The following is a 26,432-nucleotide window of genomic DNA, read 5'->3' on the forward strand; positions in this document are numbered from 1 at the left end:
TCGTAGAATTCATGAGAATCAAGCTTAAACAGGTGGGTTTTGACTCCCTTCTTAAAATCAGCAATATAGTTTGCCTGCCTTAGGTGGGTAGGAAGCCCATTCCAGGTGAGGGAGGCCTGTACATCGAACATAGGGCCACTGAAGCCTGAAAGTTTGAATCTGGGATGTGCAAGTTTAGACGGGTCATAAGAGCGCAATGAATCATAAGAGCGCAATGAACGATCCACACTGCAGGTGGATAACCGATCGGACAAATACTGGGGCGCATCAGCATTGCAACGCTTGTAGGTCAGTGAGAGAATCTTGTGCGTAACATGCTGTTTCAGGTAGCCAATCAAGTTTCTGTCTGGCTAATGAAACATGATCTCTACGGGAAAGGCAAAACACAGGTCTAACAGCGTTGTTCTGTGTAGTTTGCAGCGTGTGAACATGTGCTTTTGTGGAGCCGGGTGTTACCGTAATCAAGATATGAGTTAACCAATGCTGTGGCAAGCAGAGACCTGTTTTGCATAGAAATGCACGGTCGAATATGGGTAAGAAGTTTGATCACGTACCTTCATGTGGCTTTAACCTGAGCGACCTGTGGCTTCATGGTAAGTTCGGCATCCAATGTGATGCCCAGGGTCTTAACTGATCTGTCAACTTATTGTCAGCTATGATGAAGCTATAATATTCGGGACCCAATTTTTTTATTATATTCCTGGAAGCTATGATCGGAAGTTCTGTTTTTTCAGTATTCAGGGCGATTGAGTTGGTTGCCATCAAAGCCTGAAAAGTTTGATTGATGGTATTGATGGCTTTAGTGTCTCTGAGATGATTACCTGATAATCGGCATTCTAGCTGCATGTGTAAAAATTGTAAGTTTGTTTTAAACTGGGAACCCAAAATGACATGTAGCTAAAAACTGGCTTAAAGAGATTCCAATTCTGCCTGACATCTATCCCGACAGGAGTTGAAACTTGATCAGCAGGTTCCCAGGCCTGGCTGCATTCTGCTGCCCCTGCCAAAAGGAGGTCACACACTCTCTGATTGAATTACCTGGGGACTGCAGGAAACTAAACAAAGGGCCCAGGCAGATGGTTTATTGGGGGGGGGGGGTCGTAAAGTGGCTTCCTCTTGGCAGAAACGGGGAGGGGCAGCCCCCTCTGAGGACAGGCTGAGCTTAAAGAAAGTGGATAGACTGGTTTCTCCACCATGTGACCTGGAAGACACACCCCTGTTGGCCAGAATATGATTTTAGGAAAGATGTATAACTCATGGTGCAGACTTGTCAAAATTATCTAAATGATACCATAATTCTTGTGATTTTTCTGCCCACATTTTAAAAGGTTTTAGGACCCAGTGGTATGATCTGGGGGTTTACGAGCGGAAAAGAGGCTGTTACTCTAAATGTATGCATGTTAAAAATCTGACACTTCCTTATATAAATGCCCACATGCCTTGCACACAATTGTATAAATTTGGAGAAAAATCCGATATGGGGAAAGCTACTAAAAAGCGCAAAAAGTTGCCATTTCTTTACCCAAGCTCCTAGAAACGCCAGGGTCGGAACAGTGCCTACCATCAGTAATGCATGATGTGCGTATGCAATGACAAACAACTGTGTATCTGTGGAATATGTATTTGGGTCAAATATAGATTTGTGTGCAATTTGACAGGGGAGTGTCCTTTCTGCAGGCCATAAAACAGCATCACCATGACTCACATTTCCTTTCCCCTATCAAGGAAGAGAGAAAAGCTTGACCAATGATCAGTTGAGAGAGGGGCTGGCTTAGTGATGCTGCGCACACACCCACTTTCAAAAGACATAAAAAGAGCCACTGGAAGCTAGAGAGGACATTCAATTCCGTTTGCTGCGGAGCATGCTGACCGACGACTTCACATCCAGAGATCCAGACTTCAAATCCATCAATCTCCAAAGACCAGAACTTTACTTCAGAACTTAAAGCAAGGGCCTAAACCCACAAACTGAGAACTCTTCTCAGCAGGCCTCAGCAACCTTAAAATCATTTGCGAACTATTCCACAGCCGGGCGAGCTGTTTGAATTCTTTTGTCAAGAACAATTGCCAGAGACCAAACCAGAGATCCAGAGTGACCCAGACCGCTGTGAGCAGAACCAGAGAGCTGACCCAGATCACTGTGAAGTGCCGAGACCAGAACCAGAGTCCACTCCAAAACCTGACCAGATCCGTGGCGAGGCCTATTTCAAATTTATATTGTGAGTACCTAGCAGAACTGTGCAGAACCAATCTCTTAGTTAAAATAATCTAATCCAAACTATTTTAACCTAAGTAGAACAGTCTCCTAGAAATCGTGTCATCTGTCATTTGTAAAGCTGCACAACTGTCACCTGTCAATTCTGAAACTGCAAGCTGTCGCCTGTCATTTTGAGTTTTACTTTAAATCCGAAAAACTACCTTTATTTAATCGTCCGTATCTAGAACCGACTTGCTACTCCTTATACTTTTGCCGTAATCACGATTCACGCACTCGCGAATTTTGCCGTGATTTGGCCTGATTTCTTTACCTGTAAAAAGATAGCAGCTTTTTGCTTTCCTCTGCTAAAAATTTGTTTGCCTCTTAATAACCATCACTGAATCATTGCTAAAGTGAGCCTGAGCTCATCCCAAGTATCTCTCACTCACCCTGAACCTCCTAAAGGGAATTAAAAGCATTTTCAGCATATTTCTCACTTCATTGCCACCACATTCAAAGCACTTGGGCCTGTGTTTTAAAACTCATACCGGTTTTCTCTAAGCTTGCTGGGGTGGGAATTGAATTTCCTATTGTATTTGATTGCATTCCTGAGAACTGTGTGTGTTACTTCCATCTCCTTCCATTTCTTACATTGCATAGGGGAGGGGGGTGAAAAAGTGATTCTTATCTTTTGCTAAAATCATATCAAGTATTTCTGTACTGCATTTTATTCCTCATTGCTTTTCCCCTTGAAATCATAAAAGTATTTTTGCTACTTTATCCATCCTACACCAACTCCTCATTGATTATAAAGAAGTGTGCTAGTGTCAGATTACCCCTTGTTGATTAACATTATATTTATAAGGGCGATATTGATTATTAATTTATTATAAAAGCGTGGTATCTATATTTTGTTTTATTTCTCAAATAAACCTTTTAAACTTGCAAAACAGAACTACTTCTTGGCTCAGTGGGGTCATGGGGATTCTAAGAGAGGGGTGTTATATAGGGGTAGTCATCCAGAATTCATGAACTGGACATAAAGATATATCAATAAGGGTTTCCATTCAGTATCCCAGACTAGGCATCGACTTAGCTGTAGTGTTGAATTGAATCCTCTTACAAATTGGGGGCTCGCTGTCATGATCTCTGCTTCCAAAAGGTCAGGGTTTTCCCAACTCCCTTGGAAGCAGATCCATAACCCAGGTTCCGAGTGCCAACCAGTCCCAATTGGGACCTTTTGGACCCAGTCCTGGCGCCAGTGGCACCAGGCTCATAAATATGCCCAGTCCCAGCGCTGGAAGCGCCGGGCTCATAATGCTTGGGTGGACTTACCTGCAGCAGACCATGCTGCTTACTTGCCTGCCAGTTGAGCATCTGATCCTCTTCTGTTTGGAACTACTTTTCCTGTTGGGTGGGGCAGGAGCCACTCCCTAGGTTCAGAACACTGGAACTCTTCTGGAAAGCAGGAACTCTTTTCTTACCTAGGCGTGGCTGTGGAAGGAGACACCTAAGCACTACAGGAGGCTATTTAAACCACACCCGATGGATGAATCTTGCTTTGCGTTATTCTGCATCCTCTGCAGCAGAACGCTCATCGTGTCTTCTGCATCGATCCTGGGCCTAAGGAAAAAGGCTTACCATCGTGAATCCAGTCTTCAGCAACACCTATAAAGACAAGAAAGAACAGGTTAGCATTACGGTCTTCAGTGACAGCTCTTCAAGTACCTGGTCCATCGGCTGTCACCAACGCCTCGCGCTGCATTCCGACATCTGAAAGACAAAGGCTTACCTACTCTTCGTGCGCTCCGGAGGTCTTCACACTGCATTCCGGCATCTGAAAGACAAAAGCTTACCAACTCTTCGCACGCTCCGGAGGCCTTCGGCGCTGCATCCCGCATCTGAAAGACAAAACAAGGTGCGTTTAAAGACATTGGGGAACTTTAATACTCACGTGCCATTACTCCTTTCCACATCTAACCCAGTGGGTATTCCGGCACCCTGCAGCCGCTCCGAACTTGTACCTGCAAAATAAAAAGACAGTTAGAGCGCATCGTGAAGCAGGCAACAAGCGCTTACTTACGTGCTTCCAGGCGCTTCTATTCATCACACGGGCTCCATCTTCAACTCACTTCAGCCCGTCATCCACCATCGCCGGAACCCTGCAAAACAAGAGACATCATTACTAAAGACTTTAAAGACATTAGAATTACTCGAAACTTACCGTTCGTGCAGTAAACGACGGACAGCAATCCTCTGAAGTCAAGAGGCCTGCTCCCCTTATCCAGTGAAGAAACTGGTTACAGCACCCTGCCCCGAGGCAGATGGAGAGCACGGCGTTCACTTACCTAAGGTGAGAGCGTTACCCTTCGGGGTCCTACAGGAGAAGAGAAAGGGAAGAAGAGAGAGACATTCAATAACCCAGTTCATTAATCCCATATTTTCTATCTGCAGACATCTTACCCTTCGAGTCAGACATACAGTGCAGAGAGGTCCAGCCCAAAGAGCCAGCCGTGTGTTACACATCACCTTTGAAGATACGGTATACGCCCAGTCAAGACCGGCGCCTCTACGGGAATCAGGTGAGCGTTACACTCGTAGCCGGGGATTCCGGATTAGATCTATCACTTGTGCAGATTAATACAGTGTGCTAACTGACAAGATACATACATCCGGTCGGACCACCACGCTGTGTTACGCTGTAAAGCACTCCTCAAAGGAACGCTCTAAGGAAACGGTCTGTTTTGCAAAATAAAATACAAACTTCTGTAAGTCAGGAAGGAACTCAAATTCCAGAATGACGACCTTGGTAGATATGAAAATAGCCAGAGAGCACTTCTTACGTAAACTATTTGTGAGAGGTGAGTGGACTCACCAGGACCCAAACGGTCTGGTTGCAGGCAATCGCGCAACAGGTCACTGAAACGGAGTCAGATATATGGAGAGATCAGGGTCCATTACATGTGGTCCTGAGTGAATTATACATGGCTCCTAAAGTTAAAGATGAACACGACAAGATGGTTAGGATAGCGGCATATTTGTATCTATATATGGGAGCCATGCAGGACAAATGTGCTGAAGGCCAAGATCTGGCAAGTAGGCAACAGATGGCATTAGAAAAGGCCCAATCTGACCTGGTCTCTTCTGAGCAGAGGCTGCAGAGGAGCCAGGAGTCAGAAAATGATAGTAGGCAGTATATCATTGAAATAAAGGAGGACATGGATAGACTGCAATAGGAAAAGACGGACCAGAATACCAGAATTCTGGCTTTGCAGAAGGAGCACCAAGACAGTCTGGACTCCTTACTGAAGAGCTAGAAGAAGCTGGAGCAACAGATCAATTTCAACAGGGCATGCACAGAGCAGGTAGCCACCCTGCAAATCCAACTAGACAGAGAGAAAGAGGAAAGCGATAAATTGATTTTGAAAGACCTGGATACCCAGGCAGAGTTTGATGAAGAACACCAGAAAGCTGGTGCCTTCCAAAGGCAAAGGGACGACCTGGCGGCACAGATGCAGGCTCTTAGTCAGGAAAGGGATACCTTAGGCCAGGAAGTCTGCCACTTAAAAAGGAAAATGGAAGAAAATCACCTGGCCCCCAGGGACTGGGTGACCTCCAAAAAGAACACCAGAACTTGTTAGAGCACACCAGGAGGGTGGAGGATGCTCTGGCAAGAAAGGAGCAGGCCAATAGGGACACAGCTCAGGAGGTAACCCTCCTGCAGCAGAGACTGGCCCAGTACTCCAGGACCAATCAGGAGGCACAGAGAGAAAATGAGGCTCTCTGTCACCACAATGATAGGCTCCAGCAACAGGTAGCGATGCAGGAGAGACTGATAGTCTAGTAAGGCCTTAACTTAGGAACTGAAAGTGCAGGCTCTTGCATTGCAACAGGGAGGAGGGGCTGATAGAGATGAGGTGCGCTGGGAAAGGGAAACGCCTGAGCATAACCTCAGGAGCCCTGGTACCAGAGGCCTTCATCTCTCCCAGTCCCTGGACTCTGCCAACCCCATGTCCCCTCGCGCACATGAGCCCAGGGCCACGGAGACGGCAGATTACTATCCAGCTAGAAGTATGGGGCTCATAGGCCAGTACCTCCAAGGAATGGATGGGCGGGCATCCGGGTATGGGCACCCAAGCACAGTGCAATTTAGTGGGGAACCCCATGAGAATAGGCCCATTAAGGGCATCCTGAAAACCTCTGCCCAGTTAGGTCAGTGGGGGGTACCCATCAAATCCTGGCAGCAAGGAGGGGTCTGAAGACTCCTCTGAGCATTCCAGGACACAGGAGACCAGGTCCCCACATTCTGCCAGCCATTCCCAGGCTCGCAGAATCCGGGAAAACCTGGAAGATCAGACGGGCACCTCTGGGAGCAGCGCTTCTGAGTCGGAGGATGAATGGACCAGGGTTACCCGAACCAAAAGGGCCAATAAGGCAAAAAGGTTCTTGCTTAAGGAGCCATTGAAACAAATAAAGGCAACAAGGCGTGTCATCACGCCTTATCATAAGAACGCCAAGTATTCTGTTTGGGAACACTTGGAGCTCTATGAGCAAATGATGGAGACTTTCCATTTGAAGGACAGCCAAAGCTGTATTCAATATGTAAAGTGGACCTTCTCACCAGAATACTCCAGTTTCTTTGCGGGGCTGGAGGATCAAAACCATTCAAGGTGGTCCACGTACAGGGCGGCCATCTTAAAACATTTTTCTGCACACAGAAATCCTCAAGAGGCTCACAAGGCAGTCTACAATTTGCAATGTGTGGAGGATCAGGCCCCACAAGAGTTTGTGCAAGAATTAAAGCGTGCTTTTGCGCAGACCACCAGAAGGGTACGCACGGATAGCAGAGAATTTATCAATACGTTTTTCCATGCCTTACCCAAATACATAATGACCCAGCTCGTGAGAGATTTTCATGAGAAAAGATCTTTAGACTGGGTCATTGAACAGGCTACCCGGATCTATGAGGTGCAGAAGCCTATCAAAAATAAAAATAACGCGCCGATAAACCCCAAAACCCAACAGCACCCCTGCTGCTGCCAAGGTGGCAGAGGTAAAGGTTGCCCCCGTTTTAGATTTGGAGATGGGGGGCCTAAAAACCTGCCTGCACCAAATAATTCACAGCCCAGAAGGCCCTCGGGCCAGTCACAGACGGGGAATCGAGGAGGTAGTCCCACAAATGGGGTCCCCCGCTCCCCTGACTATGTAAGTCCCCGCTATAAGGGAATCCGACCAATCCTGGGTTATGTGTGGACTCCTCCAGCCCAAGGGGGGGATCCAGCCAAGCACCTGACCCGGGGAACTTCCCTCCGAACTTCCCTCAAGAGGGCAGAAATTCACCAAATCCTGGGCAGAACTTTTTTCCCAGGTATCCACCCAATTTCCAACCCCAAAACCATCCATCCTTCTTTCCCCAATTCCCTGAGCCCAGACAACCTAATCCGGGAGAGAGGAGGCCAAGGGTGGAGGGGTACACAAATCTTCCCAATCCGGGGTATTACCAGAGAAGGGATAGCTACCCTTCCCGGGATCAGCCCAGGGGAGAAAATAGAGCCCCGTATCAGCCTGAGCGGGTTTCACAACTTGAGCGCCAGGTCCAAAATATGGCACGGGATCTGGGTCACATACTGAGGGCTCAACAGAACCCTCAGATGAGCATGCCACCGCAGAATGCCCCAAACTCTGGACCGGGTGCTCCAGAACAATGACGGGGGCAGCACCCCGATAACCCACCGGTTCCCAGGGAGGAGGCACAAGGGGAAGGGGGGTATAAAGCCTTGGAGGAAGCTTCCTTCCCAACTTGTAAACAGCCCCTGGAAAACCAGGAACCGGAAACAAAATCTCCTACCCATGAAAGTCTGCCACCCAAGGAGCAGAGAGGAGGTAGGAGAAACAAAGTACCCAAACAGACCCAGTTTGTGGAGGAGGTACAGATCTTCCAATTTGAGGGAGAGGGATCCTCAGAAGATCCTGGGAAAAGGATCTTCTCCTTCAGAGAAGGCGGAACTCCTCCCAAGGAAAAATGGGTCCCAAGGGATTCCAATCCAGACTGGGGAGATGTGGAGACTGAGCTACCGCTGCCCATCATCTCATCCCAGAACCCACAATACCGAAATCCCCTGGTTCTAACCCATCCTGGTGACTGCCTCCAAAAAGGGGGGGGTGGCCCAGAACCGGAACCAGGGGCACCCACAATGGCTCTGATCTCCAGTTGCCAACTTTTTCTTTCAGATTCCCAAGGCTCTCCACAGAATTCTGCCCAAATCTCTTCGCTAGCAATGTCCAAAACCAGAAAGTTAGCCCACCAGTTGTCCAAAAATGTGCATTATCTGTGCCCCCTTGAGGAGAAGGAGGGAAGATACTATGCCCCGGTACAAGTACAGGGGCAGGGTACAATTTTGGCACTGGTGGACACTGGATCCCAAGCTACCCTTCTGTTCAAAAGGGCCTTTGAGGAACTAAATGCAGGAAGGGGGGAGAATTACCAAATTCCTCTCACATCTCTTCCTGGACAACTGCAGAACTTTGACGGGAATGAAATTCCCGTTGAGGGGACTGCAGACTTGGACATTAAAATTGGGCGACACAAGGTGAAACACCCGGTCATCGTAGTGACTCCAGAGGGCACCCCTTGTTTACTAGGGAATGACCTCCTGAGAAGGTTGTCACTCCTAATAGATTGCGTAAACAAGGTCCTCTGGACCCAGACTAGCCAACAAATAAAATTAAAACAGAGTGTCAACCATGTTAGTTTAAATGGCACCTGCCACCTGGTTGAACAAAAATCTGACCAAGTAGAATTTCACTTCCAGAACAACCAAATTCCAGACGTGACAGTAATAGCAGTAGGACAACAGACTGGTGATGGGGGGGGGGGTCCTCTCTATTTCTGAAAATCAACCTTCCTTCCAGTTTAAGGTGGTATTCCACACTGGAAGGAAACACCCTGAAATTCTTTACTAATCCACAATCAGAAACTCCCACTCCTAATAGTCCAGAAAGATGTGAAATCAGCTCAGAGCCTGGCTGATATTCAGCAAATTGGAGAGCAGTTGTTCATCCCTGTCCAGTTAAATGATGGGAAGGACTCTGTTCTCGCTCGAGTGTGTGTGAACAACGGTAAGAGCTTCATCAGCGAAGCCATGTTCCGCCAACTCCCAAAAGATCCAGCCATTCCCAAATTCAAACTGATAGACAAATGGGAAATGGACCTGGAAGCACCTAATTCCAAACATCTCCTGCCAAGCAGGTGTATGCTCAAAATCTCCATTGGCAACAAGAGCATAGTCCATAATTGTTGGGTCGTGCGAGACGTCACTGCCGCCTTTTACTTAGGCAGTGACATTCTCAATCGCTTCGCCATCAGTTTGGACCTAATAAACTTCAAAGCTTGGTCCCGATTAGCGGATAATCCCATGGGCTTTGATGATTCAGAAAAAGCATTTAGGTCAGCTCAATTGCTACCTTATGCAGTTGAAATTCAGCTCAAAGAGGAAGTCACCATCCCAGAAAGGACCCGACAGTTCTCCCTGGAAATGAAAGTTAAAAGAGGACAAAAATTGCAAAACCCTGATGCTTATATACATCTAAATGCTTCTCCCCAACAGCAAGGGTTGGGGTAAACCCAACTCCATGAGTCAACATAGAACATGACACCATTCCAATAGAGGTGGATAACAGCGACTTAAAGAGTATTACTCTAGCCGCAGGCACCATTATTGGAATGGCGGTTGATGACCGACATTTCTCCATTGATCTAGGAAATAAACTGTTAGGACCAAGGACTGTTTTGACAGTGACAGTGATGACAAAACAACACCAGACAGGATCTTAACCCGGCGTGGGGGGAACTTCCTGGTGTACACTTCTTGCCCTTACGGTAAGGAAGATGTGACTTGTGACTTCAGGAGGGATGAGGTGATTTTCCAGGTCCATGAGGGCTGCCTTTCCCACCTGAAGCCTCCAGTCCAAATCAGCACTCTGACCAGGGACTTCTCCACCCAGCTGGAGGAGGCCGCTGAGATAGCCAAACCAGAAGTCTTTCCAGGCTTCAGGCAGATGGTGGAAGAGAGAGTCAACCTAGCTGATTCCTGTGTGACTCTGGAACAGAAGCAAAAGTTGAAACAAGTTTTCTTGGATTTCCAAGATCTCTTTGTGGTAGACTCATATGACTGTGGTCACACCGACATCCACACCACAACAATTCCCACGGACCCTGGAATGACTCCAGTGTTTGTTGAACAATACCGCTTGCCTCTCGCATCCATGGAGTCCCTTACTGAAATAATTAAGGACCTTGAGTCCCGGGGAATAATCCGTCCAGTCCACAGCACTTTCAATAATCCGGTGCTGGGAATATTGAAGCCAAACGGCCAGTGGAGACTCTGCGCCGACCTTAGGGAGCTCAACAAACGGGTTCATACTTCCCGATGGTCTATGCCCTACATTGACCAAGGGCTGGCCCAGATCCAGGGGTCACAGGTATTCACAGCAATAGACTTGACCAATGGATACTGGACCATACCTGTCAGTAGGGAGGACCAATACAAACTGGCTTTTACCTTTGGGGGCTAGCAGTACACATGGACCCGGACTCCCTTCGGATACCTCAACTCCGGCAATGAATTCAACATTTTCCTACATAAGGCCATGCCCGACCTGGGTGCGAGGGGTAATCTGGCTTATGTAAATAATGTCCTCATCAAAAGTTCATCTGTGGAGGAACACATAGCGGAGATCCGTTATGTTCTGACACAGTTGAGGGCCGCTGGAGCAAAACTTTCCTTCCGAAAGCGCAGTGGTGTAGAACCCATGTTAATTTCTTGGGGCATGAGATTACTCCTCAGGGTCTCTGTCCCCAGGAAAAGAAAGTGGAAGCACTTCAGAAACTGAAAGACCCCACAACTCTGCGGGAACTAAGGAGCCTCCTTGGACTGACTAATTACAGCAGAAAGTTCATTGAGGGCTACGCAGAGATCACCAGACCCCTGATTCATCTCTTGAAGGGGGGGGTCAAGTGGGAATGGGGTCCAGAACAATCCGAGGCAGTAAGACAACTCAAAAGAAGCCTCTCACAAGCGCATTGTCTAGCTTACCCTGTCAGAAACAAGGAGTTCTTCCTGGAGACGGGGTTCTCTAATACGTGCTTGACGGCAGTATTATACCAAAAGCATGACAAGGTCAATAAAGTAATCTCCTATGCGAGCAAAACTTTATCTTCTGTGGAGGAAAAATTCAACGATTGTGAGAAGGCACTCGTGGCAACGGTGTGGGCATTGAAGAATTACCGCCCGTTTATCCAGGGGGAACACATCATCGTGGAGACTCCACACCAGCCTCTGCAATATCTCCAAAGTGACAGAATCCGGGCCGGAAATGTGAGTAATTCCCAAATTACTTCCTGGATTCTGTCAATGCAAGGCTTTCCTGTGGAGGTCAGATATGGCCAAAACAAGAAGAGTCCCCTCGCGCAAGGTCTGGCTGACTTGCATGATTGTGCCAGAGAAAACTGTCTCAAGGACGAAAGTCTAAAAATCAAGGACAACATGGAGGCATACCTTAATTCCCCACACAAAGTCTTAGAAGAAGACAAGTGTGAGGGAATGCCCACTGTCTATGTGGATGGATGCTCTTACCATGTTGACAACGATGGGGAGAAAGAACTGGTGGCTGGCGTAGGGAATGCATGGGTGAAGGAGTTCCCAGAACCCTCCGCTGGATACAAAATTGGTCCCCGAAGTAGTCAGGTGGCAGAATTGATGGCTGTGCATCAGGCCATCCTCACTGCTGTCCAGCATCAACTCCACGAACTGGTCATAATCACAGATTCGGATTATATACGGAACGGGTTCGTGGAGCACCTGGTCAACTGGAAAACCAGAGGCATGTTATGCGCTAATAACAAACCCCTGAAACATGGGAAGTTAATCCAAAACATTGATGATCTGCTCACCTCGAATGGGATGACCATCTACTGGAAGAAGATCAAGGGTCATTCCAAAGTAGAGGGACCAGACAAAACTGGAAATGACTTAGCTGATCAGCTGGCCAAAACCGGGGCCATCCAAGGGGATCTAATAGAAATGGAGTTCCTGTTGGGGGAAATCCAGGTCACTGCTATCACTAGGTCCCAGACAAATGCTCACAATGATCTTTCAACTGCACAATGGAGTAAGGAGACCCCTGATGCTGATTTAATTACAGCTCAGAAGGGGGATCCAATTATTGGTAAGTTTTACCAACACCTTGAGGACCCTGAGAACGTTCCCCTGACGGATAACGATTACATTGGGAAAGAGGACCTAAGAGTGTTGATGAAATGTCCAAAAATGTTCCGAATCCAAGGCGGTTTGCTGGTAAGGAAATCCAAAGCTGGCCACGATCAGTGGGTAGTTCCTACCTCATTCCGAAGCCTGATGTTAAGTCACGCCCATGATGCGGCCACCGCCGGTCATAGGGGGTTTCACACAACACTGGAAATCTTGAGAGGTTGCATACTGGCCACACATGGGGCAGGACCTCGACCAATACTTGAAGGGGTGTTTTGTGTGTGCACAATTTCAGCCATCATCCCTCACACACCGTGCGCCTCTCCAAAAGAGGGGGATGACACTGCCATGGTCAGATTTGCAAATTGACTTTGTAGGCCCTGTAATTCGCACATCTAGAGGAAACAAGTACATGTTGACTGTTACATGCTTGTTTACCAAGTGGGTGGAATGTCTCCCAGCCCCAAATTGCAAGGCAGAAACAGCAGCTGCCCTGATGATTAACCACATCTTTTCCCGTTTTGGTCTACCTCAAAGGATTGAGTCAGACTGGGGTAGCCACTTCACCAGTGAAGTAATGACAAAGATGTGGGAGATACTGGGGTTCAAAAGGAAGTTACATATTGCTTACAGGCCAGCTTCTTCTGGAGCAGTGGAGAGATACAACCGAACCATTGTGAGCATATTAAAAAAGTTTGTGGCAGATTCTGGGCCAAGTTGGGATATCCGATTACCTCTGGTCCTAATGGCCATCAGATCTACCCCTTCATCTGCAACCAAAATGTCACCATTTGAGTTGATGACGGGACGCAAGATGGTGCTTCCCCAGCATTTGCTCTACAGGACCCAAGAGCAGACACTGATAAATGCCTCCACAACTCATGAGTATGTGGAGAATTTAAGGAAACACCTTCAACATGCCTTTGCCTATGCTCATCGGAATCTAGAAAGATCAGCCGAGAGTATGAAGACCCACTATGACCTGAAAACTTCCAGGAAGGAATATCAGGTGGGGGACCGGACCTATTTATACAACTTCCAAAGAAACCAGGCAAGACAGCGCAAATTTTTGCCTTCATGGAAGGGACCCTTTGAGATTATAGACAAGATCTCCCCTGTGGCCTACAAGATCCGCATCCCCAAAGGCGGTTTGGCAGAGGGGGAAGACAAGTGGGTCCACATAAACCAGTTTAAGTGTTGCCATCCCAGGCGCACTTTGCAGCAACTGGAGGAGTCCTCTGCAATCCCAGAGGGTACCGCTCCAGAGTAATTCAATTCCAACCCTAAAATATCCTACATATAGCCTATAAAATTCTGTGTTTCTCAAGTTATGTGTTCCTGTCTCTTAATTTAAAAAAATGTGCATGTTCATATCTGTTGAGTTCTAAAATATATATGCCACCCCACTATATCAATGGTGGGGGAGAAATGTCCATGAATAGGTATTGCCGCTCTTCCTTTGTCGTCCTAGGAGAAAGAAAACCTGGAGACTGGCCATGGAGGACGATCCGGAAACCGGGAGCAAAGATCCGAGGGGCCCGGGGTACCGCCCAATATTCCCATCAGGACCGGTGAGGAGAACCGATCGATCAGTACCGGATGGAGGAAAAGATGCTGAACTGTGCCATTTGCAGAATTGGAAGAAGATTATGCGGACATACCAGTGCGTGGGTCAAAACCTTCTGTGCACCCAACTCCCCATCGACTCAAATTCAAAGTGCAGTCGCGTGGGGGGGTGACCCTCGTTTGAGCTATCATGCTGCAACATTTGGTGCTGTGGGCTTAGAAAATCCAAGATGGCCAAAAAGCCCACATGTGTGCCAGAATCCAGGAGAACCACGCAGTTTGTGCGCACACCAAAATGGTTGCCTAACTTGCCACCCACCAGTGCAAGCATGATGGGCCAGAGTGCCATGAGTGGAATGGGTGCCAAAGGTAAAACAGCAGCGCCTGTTAGCAACAAAAAAAAAACGCTTTAAAATTACCTTTGGTTTCTCTGAATGCCAACTCAAAATGCCTATTTTCAAATATTGCAACACATCCAAAAATCTCACTGAACACCAGCAGACATCTGGCAGAATGAAGTTTTGTGTGCCTACAAAATCTGGGAAGATGAAGAGCCCAAAATAATGTTGATAACAAGACTGGCTGAGTGCTAAACTGAACTGAAAGACAATAAAATTGAAATGTTTAGAATAAATGAGTGACCTACTTTTGAGTGTCACATAGTTTGTCACTGTTGAAATGACATAGTTTTGAACTTAGAATCAGCATTCTAGCTGCATGTGTACAAATTGTAAGTTTGATTTAAACTGGGAACCCAAAATGACATGTAGCTAAAAACTGGCTTAAAGAGATTCCAATTCTGCCTGACATCTACCCCCACAGGAGTTGAAACTTGATCAGCAGGTTCCCAGGCCTGGCTGCATTCTGTTGCCCCTGCCAAAAGGAGGTCACACACTCTCTGATTGAATTACCTGGGGACTGCAGGAAACTAAACAAAGGGCCCAGGCAGATGGTTTATTGGGGGGGTCGTAAATGGCTTCCTTTTGAACAAAGCCCTTCCTTGACTCAGGCAGATGGTTTACTGGGGGGGTCGTAAAGTGGCTTCCTCTTGGCAGAAACGGGGAGGGGCAGCCCCCTCTGAGGACAGGCTGAGCTTAAAGAAAGTGGATAGACTGGTTTCTCCACCATGTGACCTGGGAAGACACACCCCTGTTGGCCAGAATATGATTTTAAGAAAGATGTATAACTCATGGTGCGGACTTGTCAAAATTATCTAAATGATACCATAATTCTTGTGATTTTTCTGCCCACATTTTAAGAGGTTTTAGGACCCGGTGGTATGATCTAGGGGTTTACGAGCGGAAAAGAGGCTGTTACTCTAAATGTATGCATGTTAAAAATCTGACACTTCCTTATCTAAATGCCCACATGCCTTGCACACAATTGTATAAATTTGGAGAAAAATCCGATATGGGGAAAGCTACTAAAAAGCGCAAAAAGTTGCCATTTCTTTACCCAAGCTCCTAGAAACGCCAGGGTCGGAACAGTGCCTCCCATCAGTAATGCATGATGTGTGTATGCAATGACAAACAACTGTGTATCTGTGGAATATGTATTTGGGTCAAATATAGATTTGTGTGCAATTTGACAGGGGAGTGTCCTTTCTGCAGGCCATAAAACAGCATCACCATGACTCACATTGCCTTTCCCCTATCAAGGAAGAGAGAAAAGCTTGACCAATGATCAGTTGAGAGAGGGGCTGGCTTAGTGATGCTGCGCACACACCCACTTTCAAAAGACATAAAAAGAGCCACTGGAAGCTAGAGAGGACATTCAATTCCATGCTGAGGAGCATGCTGACCGACGACTTCACATCCAGAGATCCAGACTTCAAATCCATCAATCTCCAAAGACCAGAACTTTACTTCAGAACGTAAAGCAAGGGCCTAAACCCACAAACTGGGAACTCTTCTCAGCAGGCCTCAGCAACCTTAAAATCATTTGCAAACTATTCCACAGCCGGGCGAGCTGTTTGAATTCTTTTGCCAAGAACAATTGCAAGAGACCAGACCAGAGATCCAGAGTGACCCAGACCGCTGTGAGCAGAACCAGAGACCTGACCCAGATCACTGTGAAGTGCCAAGACCAGAACCAGAGTCCACTCCAAAACCTGACCAGATCCGTGGCGAGGCCTATTTCAAATTTATATTGTGAGTACCTAGCAGAACTGTGCAGAACCAATCTCTTAGTTAAAATAATCTAATCCAAACTATTTTAACCTAAGTAAAACAGCCTCCTAGAAATCGTGTCATCTGTCATTTGTAAAGCTGCACAACTGTCACCTGTCAATTCTGAAGCTGCAAGCTGTCACCTGTCATTTTGAGTTTTACTTTAAATCTGAAAAACTACCTTTATTTAATCGTCCGTATCTCTGGAACCGTTTGGGCTAGGAACGAAATTCTACTTTCATCTGAAAGCTTAGAATCTAGGCTTTCCAACGAACCTAGAACCTACTCCTTATACTTTTGCCGTAATCACGATTCACACACTCGCAAATTTTGCCGCGATTTGTGATTTGGCCTGATTTCTTTACCTGTAAAAAGATAGCAGCTTTTTGCTTTCCTCTGCTAAAAATGTGTTTGCCTCTTAATAACCATCCCTGAATCATTGCCAAAGTGAGCCTGAGCTCATCCCAAGTATCTCTCACTCACCCTGAACCTCCTAAAGGGAATTAAAAGCATTTTCAGCATATTTCTCACTTCATTGCCACCACATTCAAAGCACTTGGGCCTGTGTTTTAAAACTCATACCGGTTTTCTCTAAGCTTGCTGGGATGGGAATTGAATTTCGTATTGTATTTGATTGCATTCCTGAGAACTGTGTGTGTTACTTCCATCTCCTTCCATTTCTTACATTGCATAGGGGAGGGGGTGAATTGCCAGAGAAAAAGTGATTATCTTACCTTTTGCTAAAATCATATCAAGTATTTCTGTACTGCATTTTATTCCTCATCGCTTTTCCCTTGAAATCATAAAAGTATTTTTGCTACTTTATCCATCCTACACCAAATCCTCATTGATTATAAAGAAGTGTGCTAGTGTCAGATTACCCCTTGTTGATTAACATTATATTTATAAGGGCGATATCGATTATTAATTTATTATAAAGGCGTGGTATCTATATTTTGTTTTATTTCTCAAATAAACCTTTTAAACTTGCAAAACAGAACTACTTCTTGGCTCAGTGGGGTCAGGGGGATTCTAAGAGAGGGGTGTTATATAGGGGTAGTCATCCAGAACTCATGATCTGGACATAAAGATATATCAATAAGGGTTTTCCATTCAGTATCCCAGACTAGGCATCGACTTAGCTGTAGTGTTGAATTGAATCCTCTCACAGGCCCCAAAAAATGTCGTCCCTGTGAGGAATCGCTCTCGGGAAATTCGTGGAAAGTTCCATCACTACTGGAAACCATGACTGAGACTTCCATATTGGAACTACTCGCACTAATTCCACCTCTTCTCTGCATATTTTTGCTAGCACCCTCGTCAACATGACAAATGTGGGAAAGACGTAGTGGACCGCTCCTGTCCACTGCTGCAGAAATGCATCTGTTCCTGCTGCCCCTGGGTCTATCCTCTAGCTGAAAAACTTCTGTGATGCGAACAGGTTGGTTTCTAGGGGACCCCAGATCTCCTGAAATCGCTCAAAGATGTCTGGGGGGAGCCTCCAATCGCTGGAGTCTACCAAATATCGCGAATTCCAATCCGCTATTATATTCTGTTCGTCTGGTAAGTATTCTGTTGATACTGGTATCTGTTGTCTCAGACAGTGATGCCAAAGGTCTTTCGCCAGTTCGGCCAGCATTCTGGAGGATGTTCCTCCTAGCTTGTTCATATACCAGACTGCGGAAATATTGTCCATCTTGAGAAGCACACAGCACTTGGCTCTGTCTTTGGTAAAAGCCTGTAATACAAAAGATCCTGCTAGGAGTTCTAAGCAGTCTATGCAGAGATGCAGCTCCTCCTCGGACCATTTTCCTCCTGTCTCTAAGGAGCCGCATCGCGCTCCCCAGCCTGCTCTGCTTACCTCTGATTCTATAACTAGGTCCGGGGTGTCTCCGAAGATAGCTCTTCCGTTCCAGGCTTCCATGTTTTGCAGCCACCAGTTCAGTTCTGTAATGGCTTCGTGGTCTAAGGTCACTGACTGATGATAGCCCGGGCCCCCTCCGAGATGCCTGATTCTTAGCCTCTGGAGAGCCCTGTAGTGTAGTGGGCCTGGAAATATGGCTTGTATGGAGGCCGCTAGAAGCCCTAGTACTCGAGCTAGACTGCAAATGGTTGCTCAGGGGCATCAGAGGCAGTCCTCTTCCAGCCTTTCTTGCAGCCCTGCTCAACCCCTGGTTCAGGGTGTCCTGCTAATGTTCCTCCCCTGGGCTCAGCGCCCTCCTTTTCCTGAACTTTTCGTTTTCTGCCCTTTGCTTATTTAGCATGGCTTCCAGGTGGTCAAGTCTCTGAGCTAGGGGAATCATGCTCTCTGCCACAGCCTGATATAAAGAGTCCCCCAAAACTCTCCCATTATCTAAACATGGGCTCAAACGAGCTGCTGGAGGGGTACTCTGCTGTCAAATGCTCACTGAGTTTTGATCTCGCTGAACGAGCGTTTAAATACTTTTTTTTGTAAAGGTAACTGCAAGTGTTCTGCACGCGTGAAAAAAGTCTCTTCTGAGGAGATTTTGGGGGCGCAGTGTATGCTGGGAGAGACTCCTCACTTGCCGGCTCCTGCGGGGTCCTAAAAACCGCCGGGAGCCGCAAGGTAATGTGTGTTCGTAATAGAGGAGGTGGGGCCGGCTGCCTAACGCGGGCGCGTTCACCTGCGGCTCCGGCCCTGGTCTCTGACAAGGAAGGTATGGGGAACAAAGCTTTAACCCGAAACAGATGAACGCTTTTGCGCACTCGCTGTACAATTCCCAAACAAGCCTTATTCTAAGATTGTAACCTGACACGCGCCTACCACAAATACTACGCACATGCAACTTGCTGAAATATACAGTTTTACAGTATTTAAATGTAATTCAAACGCACGTGTGTTACACCATATTATCAGTTAATTCACCAAAATTTTAGTTATCTATTTCCAAGTGAGGTACTTTTTTTTAAAGCAGCAACAAAGAAAGAGGAGTTGTGTTTTCAAGGAGGGCCTCTTATATAGATGGTCAGAGTCTGATTGGGCAGAAGGGAAAGGACAGAACTACAAGGAAGCAGAGTGTTATGGGGTTTTGTAGTTCTTAGAGACATTCAAAGTGGTGAGAACTACACCCCCTTTTTGGTGTTAAGCCTCCAGAAAGGCTCAGAAGGAAACATAAAACGTGTTAAGTTTAAAAAAAGGTTAAAATGTTTGAATTTGAAATTGCTGTGAAGGCAGTAATAAAGAAAGAAAATCATAATGCTTGCCTCCTGTCTTGTCATAGAATTGGGATAATATTGCTTTCTTCTTGTGGTGGACTTGATGGGCAGATGTCTTCCTATACTCTTAAGCCTCCAGGTTTGGATTTCCTCTTCAAAATGAAGCCCTGAAAGATGTTAACATTGGAGCACATCCCCTCAGCTTTGCTGGAAGGGTATGGACGCTGTTCCATCGAACTACTCATCTGGAAGTCTCCTAGATCATTTCTAAGATTCGCCAGAAGCTGTGAGAAGGAGGGAAAGTGCGAGTGTAATACTTTATGGCTTGGCCTGCATTCTGCCCTCAGTGTGTTTACCATGGTGTGGTGGCTTCAGTTGTCTCAATCTTAAGAAGTCGGGACAGCAACCTCCACTTTCGGGCAACTGGCTAGTAGTCGCCATTCTTCTGCAGGTGCAGCGGATTCCCTCCACTGGTGGCATATCTCCTCTAAAACCTTGATACTAGTCAACCTTCCAAAAACCATCCATATAACATGTCAGCTCCTCTTCATCGGTGCACTTCTGGATAAGATAATATTGCGGAAAGCTGTGATAAAACTGTTATTACCCCCACAAGACGGTATTCATGCTCTTGATGGGTGCTCCAAGAGCCTTTCTTCAGCTGTCCTGTACCATGTCCCTCTGTTATCTGCGGATAGCCACATGAGCTGCTACGTGGGTGTTTTGTGATTGCTACTTGTTAGGCAGATTTTCCTTCTTGAATGAAATTTTCCCCACTTGTGAGTCCCCCAACATTTTTGCTGTACTATTGGATTTTTGGACGGATTCTCCTGAGTGGGTGGTAACCTTTATCCGACACTGGGAACCCTTTGTATCTCTTTTGATACTTTTTCATGGAGTTCTGCTTTCCTCCATGTTTTCTTGTATCTACATTTTATTATTGCAGCACACAGCACTTTCTGCGCAGTATTGCTGGAAGCTCCTTGAGCTTTCCTTTTTATTTAACTGTTGTTAACACACGTTAGCAGGGCAGGTGGACTCCTTTTTGTCCCTCCCATATTTTATTTTGAGATAAGCACATATCCACCTTAGGTGAAGTGCTGAGGTAAACATTGTGTCCCTTTTCTCACTGTGTCCGTAACTTTTAGTTACAAGTTCTTCTGACAGGCTGGTGACAGTGTACCTTTTTGCATTACTTTTTGTGGACTTTCAGATGATCACGCCCTCCAACATTCTGTCTATGTCTACGGTATGCCCGAAAGAAAAGTTTCAAGTGCAGGTAGCTGTTAAAATGTTGATCACACTATCATTGTGCACCTGTGTTGGTAAGGTCTGCGGCTAAATGACAAAGCCCATACCAACACTTTGCTTGTTTGTGATTATTTGCTTTTCATTTAGGAGCTTCATCTTTTTTTCTCAACCATGCAGAATCTGCTGTCTCCACTTGCAAATACATCGTTCTGCGGTGACCTCATCACTGATGCGGAGAAGGTCTATGAGGAGTGCATGCAAGACGGCCCCATCTCTTTTACGAGATGCATTTCCCCCAAGAAAATGCAGCAGTGTGTTAAGATTGGCGAAGGTGTTTTCGGCGAAGTTTTTCGTACAGTCCACGATGGGGACCATGTTGCGCTAAAGGTGAGTATTTGTATCTGAGGGGACATATTGTTGAGAAGGTGTGCATGTGTACTGTACATTTAAGAGAACAATCCATCATTGTAAATATATTCATTATTATGCAGACAAGAGCATGTTGCTCTGAACGTGTGTGCGCGTTTGTGTAAATGGTGCAGTAGGTTATTATGAGGATAGTCTCTAGTATCTGTCTCCCTGTGTAGAAGGGTTAATGCATTGTTCTGAAGGTGTGCGTGTAACATATAGATGTTAGGAAAGATTTTTGATTTTGCTGATTTCCCCATCTAATTTGGTGAGACCTCAGACATATCTGCTGATTGTTTTGAGACCTTGGTCTGATTTTTATGCATGGGGTCTTTTTATTTATTTCAAATTGTTTGTGGTTTAGTGATTTACAGATAAGCATATAACATCCAGGTAGAAGACATTGAATTTTCTCTCTCCCCTCTCCTCGACATGAGTCTAAAGTGATCCACACAGTTAATCACAGCAGTAGATCTGAGTGTAGAAACTGTAAGAAAACCAATGAAGAGCAAACAGATAGCAAGCCCTTAATAGGACTGGGCAGGTAAGGCCCCTCTAAGCGTCTTTCATGTAAAGTCGAAAAGGCTCCAAAGTTCTCAAGAAGGAATTCCGGGTGTGTCTGATGGTAGCTGTAAAACTCTCCATTGCTAATATATCCCGAATTTCATTTTGCCTCAGCTTAAGTCTAGAGTTTTCCACTGAGCCAATATTACCAATTTTGCTGCCAGGAATAAAATGCATGGCCAACTATTAGGAGGGGTTTTTAGACCTACACCTGTGTGGGGTTTCTGGGAGAGCAATGTATGGATGAATAAGGCATTTTACTCTTGGTCTTTATCAAAATATCTCTGGGATGCTTACGCTGAGCAGTAAGGCAGACTTGGGAGATCAGTGTCGTGGTATGCAGGTACAATTAACACACAGCCAATTTATAGAAGTCCACACAGCTATTTAAAGATACTGTTATTTAATATTTAATAGGCCAAAACCACATAAGGTAAAACGTATTACAAAAAGACACTCTACCACAAACACGCACATACACCGCAAAGGGAACAGTACACAACACTTTTCATTAATAGTTACAACCAATAAAGCAGAGCAATCATACAGAACGTTAACAAATAGGAAGAGAACGAGTAGTTAAAAATATAAACCATGCCTTCTGAATACCAGACAATTACCTATAACATACAGTCCTTTCCTAACTAGTGTGTATGTTCCAGTGTTCTTGACCAAGCTCAGTCCACATTGAGTACTTGAGAAGGGGTTTAGGAAGTCTTAGACATACCCTTGTGCAACACCTGGCCTCATCCAACATGTACGTTTTAAATGTAAAGGCACCGATGATACAAATTGGTTTAGCAAAGAGATGGTGGTACACTTCCAATTCTTACATATGGTTATTGTTGGGAACGATTTTCTTTTTTTCTGCTTTCCTCCCACATACTTCTATGGGACACTTTCTTTTTGCTTTTTCTGGACATCTGACCACCTATTTGGATGTAGGTAGAGCCTTCTGGTGGTTAGGTACCATAAGATGGCCATGCCACAAGGTTTTTGCTTGTCCTTTGGCCTTCTTCCTACCCCCTCTGCTCTGGAATTGCCATATATGGAATGCCCTTTCCTGGGAAAAGCTGCTGCTTTCTCGGGCTAAGAGGCTGTTGGTGTGTTAGCCCAGATGTGGGAGCTAGGACTGCCTGGTCACAATACACATCGAGGTGCCTGAATGTTGGGCAGATGTTGTGGCAAGTGGCTATCCATGATTAGGTAACTACGGACGGTTTGAATGGTGCCAATCCTTACCAGTGGTGAACCTGGGCGAGCTTCCAGTCCTGTTCTTGGATAAAAGGTCTTCTAAAGCCATTCTTCAGATCATGTTTGGAACTAAGCCCACTAGAAGAAGAGGAGCCTGTTGACAATCCCTGCAGCTTTCCAGCACCAATGCCAGTGAATTCCCAGTGAAACCCTGCTCTTCTGTCTGATCTCAAGAAGACTCTTGGCAGTGCTTTGAACCCTGGGCTAGTGGGGACAACCAGTCTCACCCCGGCTTGAGGATCTAGGCCTCCTGCGCCTTCAAAAGTGTCCCTGGACCAACCAGTGGATTGGACACTCTCCTGGGCTAACTTGCTGCAGCTGTCGCTGTTCTTATTTTATTTATTAGGTATTATGGGGTTTCCAGACAAAAGGGGGGGGACAGGGGAAAAAAACAACAGTGACGGTCCTACTAGGCCTTGTGACATTCAGATCGTGCAAGTACATTAACGAGAAGTGCGGAAAAAGTGGGGGCTACATACAATGTAGAGGGGCCCCCAAGGGGGGTTAGGGGATTTAAGTGCTAGGGGCGGGTCTTGGGGTGGAGAACTGGCAACTAAGTGCGAGATCTGGGTGGACCATACTGGGGGGGGGTGGGGTGCTAGTTAGGGAGGGTGGTCCAGAAGGGCAGTGCTGAAGGGGGTGGAGGGAGTGCTGGTATGGTCTAGTCAAAGAGGGCCTTGTAGCCAGTAAGTCTCATAAGGGGCCTGGCCGCCAGTTGCAGTGGCAGATGGGGAATTAGCAGGGAAGGGAGAGAGGGAAAGAGGTGGAGAAAAGCAGGGTTTTGAGAAGTTTCCGAAGCTTAAGGAGGTTCGAAGCTTAAGGAGGTTCGACTCCTGTCTGGGAGGGGCAGGGAGACACCTGCAGAAGAGGGAGATCTACCTACCACTCTGTTTGGAAAAACATCTGATCTTCAGAGAGTTGGAGCTAGAGGACCGGAGGGCTCTAGCAGGGAGGTATTTAGGGAGGAAGAGTTAGATATAGCGGGGTCCCAAGCCCCAGAAGGCTTTGTGGATGATGCAAAAGTAATCCAAAAAGAAGTGTACAATAGGCAAGAAGTAACACAATTTATTCTGGGCCCAGGCAAAGCTGGGAAATCAAAATTCACAGGCGGAACAGTGCTGCATGAAAGGCGCTGTCGAAATACGCCCCTAAGTCAAATGTTTTCATAACCATACAAACTAGTTGGCATCAAAGCATATTGTAATTTTGAGATCATCCTCCATGTAGAGCTGATTGGTAGAGTTACGTCATTCCATTATGGAAAGGCATACGTTACCCCGCTGTAGTTAGATCCTGCAAATCTCACCACACCACCCTCAACCACCTCTGTGACATCACAGTCCAACCTACAATTCCCACATCAATAGTGCCAAAACATTGAGGCATTTCAGATGACCGGCAAATCTTTATTCATTTGTCACCGGTCATCTCCATCCGTTTCTCATGAAAATATAGTCGATCATGACATTGGAGGAACCTTGAACCACTGACAAATTGCCATTTTAATGTTGCATCTTAAGAACTCGTCAAACTTTTTCTCAGGCTCACATGTGCCAAGGGGCAGTTTGAAGACCAGTTGCATAAATTAATTTGCTGAATTATAAAATGATTGTTTGCCCACTGTCTTTCTTCGGCATCCATGAGCTCAGCTCCCTGATTCGGAATCAAGAGCTATTCATTTCTCACAGTATGATCCTGGCAGCGTTTAAGTTTCAGTGTGCTGTCAGCCTCTGCTGCTATGCACTTTAGTAAAATGTCTAATGAAACGTATGCTCTGATGCTTTTTTACAGTGCCTTGGTCTAATGTTAAGCCACGTACCGGCAGCCTATTTTTATTGCCTGTATGTTATTTGCTTGAAAGACAATTTCTTTAGGGCATTTTCCAGCCTATTTCATAGAATATAATTGAGTGGCCATCAAGGAAGCCCCCTCCCAGATCAGCAGGCTACTCACGCAGCTGGTAAGTTTGCACCTCTTTACCGCTCTGAACTTACATTTTTACCACAGACCCTTGATCTCAGGTGTGTCTCTGGCCAAGTTCTCCTTTGGCCTGTGGTCGGTCATGGCTGAGGCATCGGAGCACATCCCTGAAGGGTAGATGCTGGAAGGTTTTGAAGCCCTCATCAAAGATGCCAGGGAAGCCTTCCATCAAATACTGCAGTTTGGTCTGGATACCGCAGACTGCGTCGCAATAACTATATCCACAATCACGGTCTGGACATATTTTCTTGGCTGAGGTGTCTGATTGGCTACTGATGTCCAAGAGAAACTTCTGGATATGCCATTTGATGGCGTAAACTTATTTGGCACCAGGGGCAATGAGTCATTGCACAAGTTCCAAGCCTCTAAGGCTGCAGCTAAGTCACCAAGGCCGTTAGTCCAGAAGCATTGACCTTTGAGCCCTGCTGGCAGGGGGGAGAGTGTTTTGTCTCTTCGCCACATATGCCCAAAGAGTAAGAGGCCAAGCACTATCAGGTATGCAAGGGCAGCGTTGCCCCTACAGGGTTAGGGGGCACGGTGAACCTCCTGGTGTGCTGCTGGCAGGGGGGGAGAGTGTTTTGTCTCTTCGCCACATATGCCCAAAGAGTAAGAGGCCAAGCACTATCAGGTATGCAAGGGCAGCGTTGCCCCTACAGGGTTAGGTGGCACGGTGAACCTCCTGGTGTGCTGCTGGCAGGGGGGAGAGTGTTTTGTCTCTTCGCCACATATGCCCAAAGAGTAAGGGGCCAAGCACTATCAGGTATGCAAGGGCAGCGTTGCCCCTACAGGGTTAGGGGGCACAGTGAACCTCCTGGTGTAAAGTCATCGAAGTGGACTACCAGTCCCCTGTGGGAGGCAGGGTATCCCTGTCTGGCGAGGAATGGAAAGTTACCACCTCAAATGCCTGGGCCTTACAGGTCATAAGACTGGATACTGCCTGTGTTTCGCCGTTTGCCCACCAGACCACCCCCATGCCACTAGCTGTGGAACATCGCATGCTGGAGTAGATCCGTCAATTCTCTCCCATTGGGGTATACCTCCGGTGGACCTCTTTGCTTCCAATGTGAACAGGAAGTGAACAGTCTGCTCAGGGAGTTCCGTCATCAGGGAGCTCTGGGGGATGCCCTCACAGTCTAGTGGGGCTTCAACCTGCTCTATGCGTTCCCTGTTATGCAGCTGGTTCTCAGAGTGCACCGATCCGGGTCCATGATGATCTTGATCTCTCAGGACTGAGCCCGGAGAAAGTGTTACCGGAGCTACTGGACATTGCCCTCCCTGGCATTTGCCACAAAGGGCTGATCTTGTCTCCAACTCTGGTGGGGGAGGGGATCCGGTACCCGAACCACCACAGCCAAGGCTACGGTATAAGGTATGGGATCTGTCGAGCAACCTTCTGAATGTGCTCCTCTCTGCTAGAAGACCTCCACCAAATCCATCTATACATGCAGATGGTGTGAGTTTTCAGCTTTGTGTCGGGAGAGGGATCTGGTTCCCTTTACTTGCTCCACATCCTCTGTTAGATTTTCTTCTCTCTTTGGTTAGACGTGCCTGCAGATTGTTAAAGCAGGGCCCCTTTTTCAAGATCCTCACAGTCATGCA

At 46.6% G+C, this 26,432-nt stretch overlaps 1 protein-coding gene across 3 annotated transcripts in view; it reads left to right on the forward strand.

The window, feature by feature from the left end:
- HASPIN (histone H3 associated protein kinase) overlaps positions 1-26,432 on the forward strand; it is a 734,185-nt gene that overhangs the window by 456,332 nt on the left and 251,421 nt on the right. For all 3 annotated transcript variants that reach the window (XM_069604709.1, XM_069604710.1, XM_069604711.1), the window contains one exon: positions 20,805-21,014. In XM_069604709.1, the coding sequence (XP_069460810.1) occupies positions 20,805-21,014 (210 nt within the window). The remainder of the gene's footprint in view (positions 1-20,804; positions 21,015-26,432) is intronic.

The sequence above is a fragment of the Ambystoma mexicanum genome, chromosome 1p, assembly GCF_040938575.1.
Source record: "Ambystoma mexicanum isolate Mex_15411 chromosome 1p, UKY_AmexF1_1, whole genome shotgun sequence".
In the NCBI taxonomy this organism is placed as follows: Eukaryota; Metazoa; Chordata; class Amphibia; order Caudata; family Ambystomatidae; genus Ambystoma; species Ambystoma mexicanum.